Here is a 13,486-nt window from a genome sequence, read left to right on the forward strand (position 1 = left end):
TGAGGCTAAGGAGAGAGACACCTTGATTGACTGAAGAATATTCTATGGGCAATTCAAGAACAGAACCTGTGAGTTCTGGGAAATGAGGCCATCTCCACTTGATACTTCTCTCTCTTTGTCTTATAATTCATCACCTTCCCTAATCCTTCGATCCATTCCAGGCACGTATACTATGTTTCCATATTTCTTACATTATCTTGTTATAGGTGGAGGATAATCACAAGGGGCCATGATGATAGGGATATTGCAAGTGGAAGTGACTCAACTGCTAAGGTGACTACAAATAAAAAGCTTATTTAGTGATTATGTGGCCCTGGGAATGAATTGAGAGGGTATCCAGTTTCACAGTGTGAATGTACTTGAATAAGTAGTCATTATATGATGTTATTATCATTCTCTTTTTAGTTTCAGTCTCATTTTCTTTTATCCAATAACACTGGAGGTACTCCAACTGATATATCAATGGATGGAGCAAATCACTCTGAGGTGTCAGAGTTTGTGTTCCTGGGAATATCCGATTCCTGGGATATCCAACTTCTCCTCTTTGTGTTCTCCTCTGTATTTTATGTGGTAAGCATCATGGGAAACTCCCTCATTGTGCTCACGGTGGCCACTGACACTCATTTACACTCCCCTATGTACTTTCTGTTGGCCAATCTCTCCTTCATTGACTTGGGTGTTTCTTCTGTCACTTCCCCCAAGATGATTTATGACCTTTTCAGAAAGAATAAAGTCATCTCCTTTGGAGGTTGCATCACTCAGATATTCTTCATTCACATCATCGGTAGTGTGGAGATGGTGCTGCTCATAGCCATGGCTTTTGACAGATACATTGCCGTACGTAAGCCTCTCCACTACTTGACTATTATGAGCCGAAAAATGTGTATTTTTCTTCTGGTTGCTGCATGGATAATTGGCGTGATCCATTCTGTGATTCAACTGGTTTTTGTTATAAAATTGCCATTCTGTGGCCCAAATGTGTTGGACAGCTTTTACTGTGATCTTCCTCGGTTCATAAAACTTGCCTGCATAGACACCTACAGACTAGAGTTCATGGTCATAGCCAACAGTGGGTTTATATCTCTGGGATCATTGTTCATACTGATCATCTCCTACATTTCTATCTTTGTCACTGTTTGCAAACACTCTGCAGGGGACTCAACCAAGGCCCTTTCTACTTTGTCATCTCATATCATGGTGGTGATTTTGTTCTTTGGCCCTTGCATTTTTGTTTATACCTGGCCTCACCCCACCTCACAGTTAGATAAATTCCTTGCCATTTTTGATGCAGTTCTCACTCCTGTTTTGAATCCATTCACTTATACTTTCAGGAACAAAGCCATGAAGATGGCAATGAGGAAAATATGCAGTCAACTCATTAGTTTTAGAAGAATTTCTTTAAATGACAAATGTTTCATGATGTTTCCTTCCTAACATGGAACAACATGATCTTTCTATTATATCAATATCAAGAATTTTCAAGTATGTTACTATTTAGATGTCCCAGATTAAAATAACATCGTTTTTTTCAAATCTTAACTTATAAATTGTTTTGCTGTGTGTGCTTGGAGTAAGCATGCAGTGTAGAAAAGCCTCCAGGAGAATGCGAATTGCTTGTCCCTCAGGATACATTACTTTTGTGAATTGACCATGATCTTGGCTTCAAAACTGAGTCTTTTCAGTGTCACAGAGTTGTATATAAAGAAATTCTGATTGCACTAAATAAGTTGACACTAGATGGGAAATATACATCAAGTCGCCAATGTATTAATTTGTCACAAAAAAATAACTGTCAAGTGGACAGGACTTCCACATAGGTTTAACTCATTCTCTCATTATCAGGAGGTCTCTGGGAAGTCAATCAATGACAAGAACATTAACGAGTAAGGAATTAGAGAAAAAGGAGTTAGTTACATTATTCAGTATTTAATGATACCAAGTTTTGATAGAAGATTTATGTCCATATCTCCTGCTAGGCTATACCTGCCATCACAAGAGGAAAAAGAGAATCCTTAGGAAAGTTCACCTTTTTTGTCTGGACAGGTCTATCTGATTTTTTGAGTATATATCTTTTGACTCTTGTTTGTACTTTGTTCTAGCCTATATATATAGTCATATTGTTAAGGAACATCTTTATTTTTATATGTAACTAACCAGGCTGTTTATTTTCTTTCTGCTCATATAAGACTATTCCCATTGATTTTGTATGATTTCAGTTCTCACAAGCTAAGCTTTAGTTTGGGAGGCATTTTATATATGAATATATTTTATTCTATCCAAATGAGGGATTTGTATCAACAGATTTATAAATTATAATTCATACCCATTTCAACAAACAACAAACAAGGATCATTCTCAGATAGAGATGTTGTGTAAATGGCTCTGAATTCATACATACATCATACATCTTAATCAATTTATCAACACTCTTAACATTCCCTATTGTCTTAGAAGTGATCCTTATTTTTCTTCATAATTTATCTTAGTTTTTAATATAGTTGCCTTTTCTGTTGCTTTCCAATGCCTTTATATCATTCCTTCTTTTTTTTATCCTTTTTGTATACTTGGAAACCTTTGTAACTTGGAAATTATGTGTGTATATGTATGTGTGTATGTATGTATATAAAAGTTTACTAATCAGTCTTTATACTAAATCTCCATAATTTGTTTTGAAGAATTGGTATTTGCAAATTGGAAATTTCAGTGGATTCAGTGATTAAGTAATGTTCATAGGTCTTAATAGGGATACCTAGATTCCACATTTTTATTTGTGTCCATTTAGAGAAAGGCCTGCTTCTCCCAGTTCTTTCTCCTTCTGCCTTTCTGTCAGGTTTACCTCTATGACAAGATATATTCCCCACCTGCATAGTGACTGAGGATTTTCATATCATAAAGCTTTGTCAAAGGCCATTCTGTTTAGTATAAAGACATATATACATTTTGACATCTCTGTTGCCTGCCCAAATCATCAACTTCCTTCTGATAAATGTACCTTTCTCTTGCACTAACCGTGTGGTATGCTTGGAAGATGCCAGCTTGTAGATCTTACCTCCATGACCGCTATTGATTGGTCAAATGTTGGACTCTGACCCAAGTCATAATGGCATTTCCCCTATCTTAGTTGAATAGTCTGAGCCCTGCCCAAGACAGGCCATTCTGAACTTTGCCCCAGGATGTTTGAACTTGAGAACAGAGGGAAAGCAAATCTCAGTTCTTTTTGGAGCTGTAATATGTGGTAACTACTGGCAATCATATTTCCTGCTGTTGAAAAATCTAATCTGGGAAAATGGAAAAATATGTGAGAGAGAAAATGATAAAAGATTGAAACAGAAAAGCTTGGCAGTTTTGTAGGGCTTGGTTTCAGGTGTCTTAAACACTCAACTTCATTTTTGCCTCCTACCCAGTTCAATTATTAACTGAGCTAAAATATTCATCCTCTCCCTTAAGTTTGTTTAAATTGTGATTCTGTTACTTAAAATCAAAAGGTTATTGATGAATAAATCTCAATCTGTATTTTCCATAAACTTTGACATGAAACCCTCCATAGTTTTCTTATTTCTTTAAAAAAATATATTATTTTTTCTTCTAATAAAAATAATATGTTTATTATATTAAATTTATTTGGATATTAAAAGTAAGTAAATAGAAATACCCCAAAATCACCATATGGAGATAAATATTAGTAATATTTTGTTATTTTTATTTCTAGTGTTTATCTATGCCTAAATATAAACTCAAGTTTTCAAAATGTATGGTCTCTACATACATTTTTTAAAATTAATACTGTATTTTGGGAATTCTCTCACATTACTAAATATTCCACTGCAATATAATTTTTAATGAATGCATAGTACTACATTATATGACTATATCATAATTATTTTTGCTATTTATTGTTGTACATTTAGATTCAGTTTTTTATTCTCTCTTGAAAATCCTTGCATATACCTTTGTCTGCATTTCAGATCATGTCTTTTTATGGATTCATATAATTGGAATTAATAGGGTGTAACATTTTGGACTCTTCATGTTATCACTTCTGCTGAGGATGAGTGCATCCATTACAGTTCCCCTTTCTAAAGTATTGACCATTTATTAAAAATATTCATCAGTTTGGAAGGCACAAAATGATACAATTTTGCTCCAAATTTCTTTGAATTTTGGTATATTTGTACCTTTTCAATGTTATCAGAACTCTGAGTTACAAGTTTCAGAAATCCAATCCAAATAAGCTTAAAATAGCTAAAACAAAACATGAATTTATTGTTTCAAGTGATCAGTGCCCAATAGTGGGGCCAGCTTTGTGTACTCTGAGGATTCACTTAATATCTCATTTCTGGATTTTGTTTTCCCATTCCCGCCTTTCCTTTAGCTCCTCTGTATCTTTCTTTCCCTCTCCCTCTCTTTCATGTTTTAGCTTTGTTTATCTCTGTACATTGATCTTAATTTTTTCTTTTTGCACATGGATTTATGCTTGGTGTGGGAAGACATGAAGGCTGCAAATAATTTCAAGTTTCAGTCATTCCAAGCAGAACTACCTCAAAGGAAATGGAATTTTCTTTCCCAGAATCCATATTAAAATCCAATGAAAGGATCTTAATTGGCATTGCTTTAGCTTGATATAGATTGATTTCTAAAATCACTTTTACTTTGACATTTAAAATTATTTTTTCTTTTTTATGAAAGCTCATAAAATTTTGCCCTCAGGGTTTTAAAAAATACTTTTCTGTATTTTTCAAATTCTGAAATGAATATGTACTAGTGAAATTACCATAAAAGATTAAAAGTGAAAAAAGTCATTAAAAATTTCCTGTGGAATATGTCACAGTAAATAAAGATTAAAAATATTCTAGAAAATGACCAAAGGCCTCTTTGTCATAGAAAATTCCCAACTTTTGATTTCCCTTCATTAAAAGCTTCTTTGCTTGGCTAGCCTGGGAAAAACAAGACAACCATAGCTGATAATTCCCTAGACCAGGTAATCTCATTCTGGTAATCCCAGATCTCTGCAGTATCACATGTTCACTAAACCCTGGTGCTGTAATTATCTTCTGCTCTTAACCGTGGCACTATTTTATACGGCTACTTGGATGGGTCTGTAATTTTCCTTTATAGTATATGGTTGATTTTTTGGGGATCACATCTGAATATTCAAGGATATCTTGTCTTAATTCCCTTGGGAAAAAAAAAAACAAGTAGGTAGGAGGGATAATAATAGTAATAAAATCAGAGTGATGATTTTTCTGTTCTAAGGACAGAGATGGTTTTGGTGACGTGATGAAGATTTCCTCAAGTCAGATTTATACTTTTACAAAAATCTCTTAATTTGGTTTCCTTTCTTTCAATTTATCTGCCACATTGACAGATGAGCCATCTTCTTTGAGCACTAGTCTCATTAATTCCTTGCTCCTAAGTCTCCATTCACTCCTCTTTATCTATTAACAGTGCTCAGTTGTCTTAAGTTAGAGTCTTAGGTCAGACACAACTAGTCTCACCCTTCTGTTTCATCTTATTTCCATGTTTCTCTTAAACAATTTCTATTTTCAGGCAACCTGCATTCTTTACTATTGTCCCAGGGAACCTTGACCTCACTTGACATTTCTCATATTGTTCCACTGGTTTGAAATGATTCCTGAAACTGTGTGTGTACATATTGTAATAGTTACTATTTATTAAAGTTCTGCTCTAATGGCACATTTTCCACTTTGCCTTTTTTTGATCACGGGAGCTGCAGTGATCTCCATCCACTTTACTCAGGTAGTACTGAGTCTCTGACACGTCTATGATATTAATTGTATTATGCCTGTTGTATATTTACCTATATATTATTTAGGCATTGTCTTTCTAAACACCCAACACAGAATAGATTCTCGGTAAATACAATTTAAATTAGTAAACTAATTAAATAAAAGGCATAGTAAACAAGAGAATGAACAGAACTAGGACTACATTGGGCTTGAGTTGCCATCTGTATTGTTTGAGGTTAATAAACTTTCCTTGTTTTTCCACTTGTACAAAGTTAACAGTAGCTGTGGATAAAGAATACTAAGTGGATCTTGAAAATTGTAGTTTGTGAGCAAGTCTTTTTTCCTGAGAGACAAGTATTAGTGGGTTTGCATTCTCTTCCTTTGCAAGTGTATAAAAATGTTATCTGGATGGGCACAACTTTTGGAAATTTTTGAAGCATCCCCTCCCTCAGGCAGATGCTAATGAGTAGTGTTATCTGAGGTGGTCAAGACGGGCTTCCCTGGCTTTGATTCTAGGAAGAGAGGGATTGGGGAAATGACACAGTCTGACTAATTATTTGTCAAATAATTTCTTTCCACAAAGCAGACCCCAATCAGAATGTCCACTTAGGAACAAATTATTCTATGAGAAATATTCCTAATAAAGTCTTTCAAGCCACTGGACATGAGTATAGACATGAAAACCTAACTTGAAACCAGGCCCAGTTATAATTACCCCAAAATAATGGATTCTGAATTTGAGGTATTTTTTTAAATACTCGGAACTGAAAACTGGAACACATAGATGGTCCTCAGTATGCAATAGATGCCATGTAGTAGGTATTGCATTAGTTACATGTATCATATCACCTAGTTCTCACCATACCTTTCAAGAGTTACTAATATCTCCTTTTAAGAATGAAGAAACAGGTTCAGAGAAGTCAAGTAACTTTCTCATGCTCACATAACAAGTGATTGGTGGAAGCTGGATTTGAAAACAGCCCTGGTAGACCTCAAAGCCCAAGCTATTTGCAGTTCTACTATAATGTATGAAAGGCAATCTGTTAAATTTGTGTTTTTCAAGAAGAGAGAGGTAGGAATTTTCAAGCGGTTTCTGTATTTTCAAACGTGAGCATATAGCTATCCACTAAATCCACTCTAAAAAGAGTAACAATCTATAAAGTCAGTTCATTTCACAGTGCACAGAGAATCTTCCTGGGACAACAGAACACATACTCTGGGAGAGTGTCATGTGCCTGCTGTCTGTTGTTTTGTATACATCCTTCTGCTTAGTGTATGCTAGATTCCTCAAAGCATAGCAAAAGTTATAATTTTTGAAGTGAGTTATGTTTGTATATCATTGTGCGGTGCAAAAGGCAAGCCTTTAATCCATTAGCATGTGTGATTTTCACAGAAAATTTGTGAGTCTGCTTGAATAGATACTGGAGGGGTTTGCTTGTTCTCTGTTCTCCAATCTCAGAGCTAGGAGCGGGTCTGAATCACTTGATTAGAGGTGAGCTTGGATCTTCTTATTTACTTACTACAACAATTTGCTGTCATCTGAACACTTAACTTTTCTACTCTGCCCTTGTATGCCTTTTCCCCTCTGCCTTTTATTAACACTGTGCATATCTATTCTAATTTCTCCTTTCCTTCCATCTTTCTGTCTTTTCTTCTTCTTTCTTTCTATTTTCTCTCTTCCCTATTCCTTTATATTCCTCAGAATATTGCCAAGGCATTGTGAAATTAAGTTGAGTTGGATTTGTAGAGGAAAGTTTCCATCCCCAAGCAAGATATATGTTGTACAGGATTGGTTGCCTTCTGGATAGAGACTATTAGTCTCTATTAATTTTGAAATGAGAAATATTCTTCTCTGCATGAGGAAAATGTTGGAAAAGATATTGGAGAGAGGAAGGTATAAGAGCCATGGCTCTTACAGGAGGAGGTGTTATTAACCACCCTCTCATTCAAGAAATGTATACTGACTTTCATGCCTAGTTATGACCTTTCTGGGACATAAAAATGAAATTTTTGAAGCATCATGTTTAAAGGTAAAAGAACTTACAGATCAAGGTGTTTTCCACCTTTACACAACTGATACTCATATTTAAAGGGACATCATATTCTATCTTCTTCCTGAAGTCCTTGACCTCTTTAGCTAACACTGACCCCTTCCATTACACTTCTATTCTACTTTTCTCACATATTCAACAAATAATTTTGTCTGCTGCTCATTTGACATGTATTGTATATTGCCTTATACTGTAGCTATTATATGTGCAGGTTGCATTTTTTCAGCTGGTTTCTTGATTTGTGACTTACAGAAGTTAGAAAAAAACCTTGATCATTTTGGACAGAAAAAGTCAAGAAAGCTTTATGAAATAATTGATACTTTTACTGACATTTGAGGATAGTAAAGTTTAGAGAGGCAGAAGGGATAGTGTGATAATAAATGTTCCTTCAAATATTTTGTCATTGTTGTGTCCATTCAAATGAGCACCAAAGTAGGAAAAGTTAGCCAACAGTGGCACTAATGAGTAATCTCATCTCTTAACACTTAATTGGTCACATATTTCATGTTGTTTTTAATTATTGGTGGTACACAAGATATGTTAGTGCAAATAATTGGCAGGTTGCATAAGCGCTTGTGATTGATGTTAGTTTTAACCCAGCTGTATCACATTTTTAATTTTGATTTTTTGCTCATTTTTCTTAGTTTACTTTCCACAGGATCTGTAATTTCTGGATCAGGAATTCGGGGAACTGGATTCAGGTCTTCAGTTCTGTCTCTAGTGTGAATATGGAAAAGTTAGCTTACACTTTTGAATCTCAGCTTATTCATATGAATGAAAGTCAAACTGGACCAAGTCATCTCTTAGATCTAAGTAGCTGTATAATTTGCCTGGGTGCTCATGCTTTCCCACACAAAATTACTAAATTTTTTCATTAGTTGCTAAGTTTTTCTGGTCCTTTCTACAGTGCCTGTCATCTACCCATGCATTTTAATCCCACCAGTCCTTTTCCATACTATCCATCCCTCCCACAATAAACAACACATGTGGTTCCCAGTTCCTCAGCCCAAGCTCACAGATTTCTGAGACTATAGAAAGTGTGCAACTTGAGGCCATGGGCTGTAACTTAGGAGGTGACAGCAAAATTATTTTAACTCAGTGGTGGTGACCAAGAATTGGGGTCAGAACACAGTAAGAGCTTCTTGGAGCTTTAGGGCTGAGGGATGTGCAAGGATGGAGAAGGCCATCAATTAGGCAAAACTTCTTGAGGAGATTCTTCAAATTACTAAAGATGTGTCTGCAAAAGGAGAAGGATGCCAGTATAGCTGTTCTACATGCCAGCATCTTCTCAAGGAATAAACCTTCAGGATCCATTTTCAGGGTTCCCTTTCTACTGGGAATTGATGCTGGTGGGTATTTGGACGTAGAGAAATGGAACACTCTCTATCCCTCTACAGTCTCCTCCCCCAAAACATAAACATATTCAAAACTTAAAAGGTACCAGCCTTGAGGGTCAGCTTTAGGTGCATATGATCAAGGCCAAGGAGAAAGTTCTGGTGCCCTCCTATAATATGTTACTTAAGTTTGACATTCTTTTTATTTCACTGTGGGCTAAAAGCTTAAAAATACAAACGATCTTGGAGATACAATATATTTTCATGGATTTCAGATATGGTAAGCATGATGGTATCAAGTATCTGAGCAGGTTATAAAGAAGCAAAACACCAAATTCTTTAAAGGATTCGGGGATACTACTGAGCAGAAAAAGGAAACCGGTGCTTGAGGCTGAGGCACTAATGAAACAAAACTTAATATTTGTATGCTCCCAAGTTATGGCTATAAACTTGGCCACAAAAGCATTAATGTAAGTGGTCAATAGAAGCTGTTTTCATATATGTTTCACATTCTTTGTGGAAATACAGGCTAATCCTTACCAGAAACTAGAGTGAAATTTCAAATATTTGTACATTTTTTAGGCCTGGAGAAAAGTTTTGCAGGGCCAGATGTAGGCTTCAGATGGAGCTTTATAATAATGTTGTGACTCATGATTTTGGCTCTATGTAATACTGACAGAACTTTTAAAAAATGAGAAGATTCAGAAGAGTAGTGAACCGCATCATAGATCCTGCATACTCTCTCCTCTGGTATAATTTTTGCCTAGCTCTGACATTTCATATTCCCTAATTTTATTTACCTCATTTTCAAACTGCATCCTATTTTGTTTCTTCTTTACATAGTTCTGTCTCATGCCTCAGACAACCGTCACTCCCAGGTGGTGATCCATTGATTAGCAACAGTTGTTTCCCCTCAAGCATACTCTCTGAGTATAAATTGTGTGGAGAGGAGGGTATGAAAGTGAATGTAAAAGGGAGATGAAATGTGTTGGAGATGGGAAAGTAAGGTTAGACATGATATCAGTAGCTTCTTAATTTTCCTTTGGGGGCAATTAAATAATTTTTTTTCCACCTACTCTCTGTTCTCCCTTTGTGAGTAGATATACTTTATTGTTTGTATATTGTATTTCTTCCTGTAGGCACCTGTGTAGTTTTTTTTTTTTCCCCAGCACTTGTAGTTTTCTGTTTATTTTTTAAACAGCTTTATTGGCAGCTTTATTCACATACAATCCACCCTAAGTGTACAATCATTGACTCCTGATATAATCACAAAGTTATGCATTTACCACAACAATCTATAAGAGAACATTCCAATTTCTTCTGAAAAAAAATCCCATAACCCTCCCTTATATCCTCCTATTATGGAAATTTAGCTTTGGTATCATGCCTTTGAAACAATTAATGAAAGAATATTACAATGTTACTGTTAACTTACTTTGCATTAATTGTTTTTTGTCCTATATACCACCCCATTATTAACACCTTATAATAGTAACATATATTTGTTTTAGTTCATGTAAAAACTTCCTTGTATTTGTAAACTAACCATTGTCTTCATCCACTTAGGTTTCACTAAGTTATACAGTCCCAGTTTTATCCTCTATCTTTCCTTCTGGTGACATACATGACCCTAACCTTCCTCTTTCAACCATACTCACACTCAGCTTTGTTCATTATACTTAAAATATTGTGCTACCATCACACAATATTGTGCTATCTATTTCTGAACCTTTACAATCAACCTTATTAAATATTCTGTACTCCTTAAGCATCAATTGTGCAATCTTTACCCTCTTTCTATCTCCTGATAAACCTGTGCCCTCAAATTTAACTTTCAGAGTTTGCTCGTTGTAGTCAGTTCATATTAGTAAGGTGGTGCAGTATTTGTCCTTTTGTTTCTGGCTTATTTCACTCAACATAATGTCCTCAAAGTTCATCTATGTTGCTGCAGGCATCATGACTTCATTCTGTCTTATAGTTGCACAATATTCCATCATATGCATGTACCACAGTTTGCTTATCCATTCATCAGTTGATGGACATTTGGGCTGTTTCCGTCTATTGGAAATCATGAATAATGCTGGTATGAACATCGGTATGTAAATACATGTTCATGTTCCTGCTTTCAGTTCTTCCAAGTATATACCTAGTATTGGGATCACTGGATCATATGGCAATTCTGTACTAAGCTTCCTGAGGAACCACCAAACTGTCTTCCAGAGTGGCTGCATGCTTCTACATTCTCACCAACAGTGAATAAGTGTAACTATTTTCCACACCCCCTCCAGGACTTGTAATTTTCTGTTTTTTTTTTTTTTTTTTTTGTTGTTGTTGTTTTGTTTTGTTTTTCTTTTTGTTTTTATAATGGCCACATAATGTTGAACAGGGATTTACTTCAGGATCTTCAGCAGCTAGAAGACTGCAGATTACACAGAGAGACTGTCACAAATTTTAAAGATTTATTTAGGTGTGGTTATTGTCATATGACATTTTAAATGTAGGTCTATATATAAAATATAGGATATATATATAGAAAAAGAAAAAGAATATATTGACCTTGACTAATTTTCTGCTGTTAATGTGAAGCTTTAAGAGATTTTGCTGATAGTTCCAATAATGATGTGTGCTCATCATCATCATTATCATCATCACCAGTACTACCACCACCACTTTAAGAGATTTTGCTGATAGTTCTAATAATGATGTGTGTTCATCATCATTATCATTATCATCATCACCAGTACTACCACCACCATCACCACCACCATCATCATTATCATCATCATCTTTCAGCAAGTGTGAGGCACTAGATGACCAGGTAGTTCTCATTCATCCTGCAAATACTACAACATTAATGTTTATCCCACTGTCATCCATAATAATCACAATTACTTTCTCATTTTTTTAGTTCTCATAATTTTGGTGGCAGTCCAGTTAGCTGGATCATGGATGGAGGGAATCACTCTATGGTCTCTGAGTTTGTGTTTCTTGGACTTACTAATTCATGGGAGATCCAACTTCTCCTCATGATGTTCTCCTCTGTGCTCTATGTGGCAAGCATGACTGGAAACATCCTCATTGTGTTTTCTGTGACCACTGATCCTCACTTGCATTCCCCCATGTACTTTCTACTGGTCAGTCTCTCCTTCATTGATGTGGGAGCCTGCTCTGCCACTTCACCCAAGATGATTTATGACCTTTTCAGAAAGCACAAAGCCATCTCCTTTGGAGGCTGCATTGCACAGATCTTCATCCACGTCATTGGTGGTGTGGAGATGGTGCTGCTCATAGCCATGGCCTTTGACAGGTATGTGGCCATATGCAAGCCTCTGCACTATCAGACCATCATGAGCCCACAGATGTGCATGTTGTTTCTGGTTGCTGCCTGGGCCCTTGGTGTCAGTCACTCACTGTTCCAACTGGCATTCATTGTGAACTTACCCTTCTGTGGCCCTAATGTATTGGACAGCTTTTACTGTGACCTTCCCCGACTCCTCAGACTGGCCTGTACAGATACCTACAGATTGCATTTATGGTCACTGTCAATAGTGGGTTTATCTGTATTGGTTCTTTCGTCATCCTTCTCATCTCCTACATTATCATCCTGTTTACTCTTTGGAGGCATTCCTCGGGTGGTTCACCCAAGGCTCTCTCCACTCTGTCGGCTCATATCATGGTGGTCGTTTTGTTTTTTGGTCCAACCGTGTTTGTCTATACATGGCCACACCCCAAATCACAGATGGACAAGTTTCTTGCTATCTCTGATGCAGTTGTCACTCCTTTTCTGAATTCAATCATCTACACATCCAGGAATAAAGAGATGAAGGCCTCAATGAAGAGATTTTTCAGATCAGTAGTGATTTTTAGAAAGATCTCATAAAAAATATAATATATTCTTTACCCTGATCATGATGTGGCTTTAAATTCCTGTATCTGTCATTTGTTTTAGTGCACCGAAAATGGATTTGAGTATTACCATACTCTTAAATAATATTCTTCTTCCTTATGAAGAATGAAGAATTTATACAAATAAAACCTTAATTTAAAATATATGTTGACTCATACATGGTTGCACAAATATTACTAATTATAATCATTTCTTTCCAGCTTGTTTCTTTGTTTCTTTTTGTTTCTCAAGATTATTGGTTTATTATTGTCTTTCAAGTTATCCATAATTTCTTCATATTCTTATTCTTAAGGGAACCAAGATGCTAATTACTCCCTTGCTAAGGTCTGCATTGTTTTTACCAACAATGGCTCTTTTCTTATTCCTTTGGCAAGTTGGGAAATATTCATAATCTCATCCAATTTCTTCTGCTTATTATGTTCCATCAACTTTCTCTTTGTGGTTTGG

General features: G+C 35.8%; 2 protein-coding genes across 2 annotated transcripts; both read left to right on the top strand.

Annotated features, from left to right (window-relative positions):
• Positions 1–462: 462 nt before the first annotated feature.
• On the top strand, positions 463–2,876 carry LOC119533410 (olfactory receptor 4F3/4F16/4F29-like). Its single transcript, XM_037835454.1, has 2 exons — positions 463–1,394; positions 2,852–2,876. The coding sequence occupies exons 1-2, from the start codon at positions 463–465 to the stop codon at positions 2,874–2,876; spliced, it is 957 nt and encodes a 318-aa protein (XP_037691382.1).
• Positions 2,877–12,077: 9,201 nt separating this feature from the next.
• On the top strand, positions 12,078–13,012 carry LOC119533411 (olfactory receptor 4F3/4F16/4F29-like). The gene is given in 2 exon segments (XM_037835455.1): positions 12,078–12,657; positions 12,660–13,012. Coding segments are annotated over 2 exon segments (933 nt in total).
• The last annotated feature ends 474 nt before the right edge of the window (positions 13,013–13,486 follow it).

Source organism: Choloepus didactylus, chromosome 4 (genome assembly GCF_015220235.1).
Source record: "Choloepus didactylus isolate mChoDid1 chromosome 4, mChoDid1.pri, whole genome shotgun sequence".
In the NCBI taxonomy this organism is placed as follows: domain Eukaryota; kingdom Metazoa; phylum Chordata; class Mammalia; order Pilosa; family Megalonychidae; genus Choloepus; species Choloepus didactylus.

Excerpts from the sequence above, each read along its gene's own strand:
- LOC119533410 (XM_037835454.1), top strand. The coding sequence starts at position 463 with ATGGATGGAGCAAATCACTCTGAGGTGTCAGAGTTTGTGTTCCTGGGA. Across the intron at positions 1,395-2,851 it reads CTCATTAGTTTTAGAAGAAT|TATTCCCCACCTGCATAGTG; the intron begins TTCTTTAAATGA and ends TATGACAAGATA.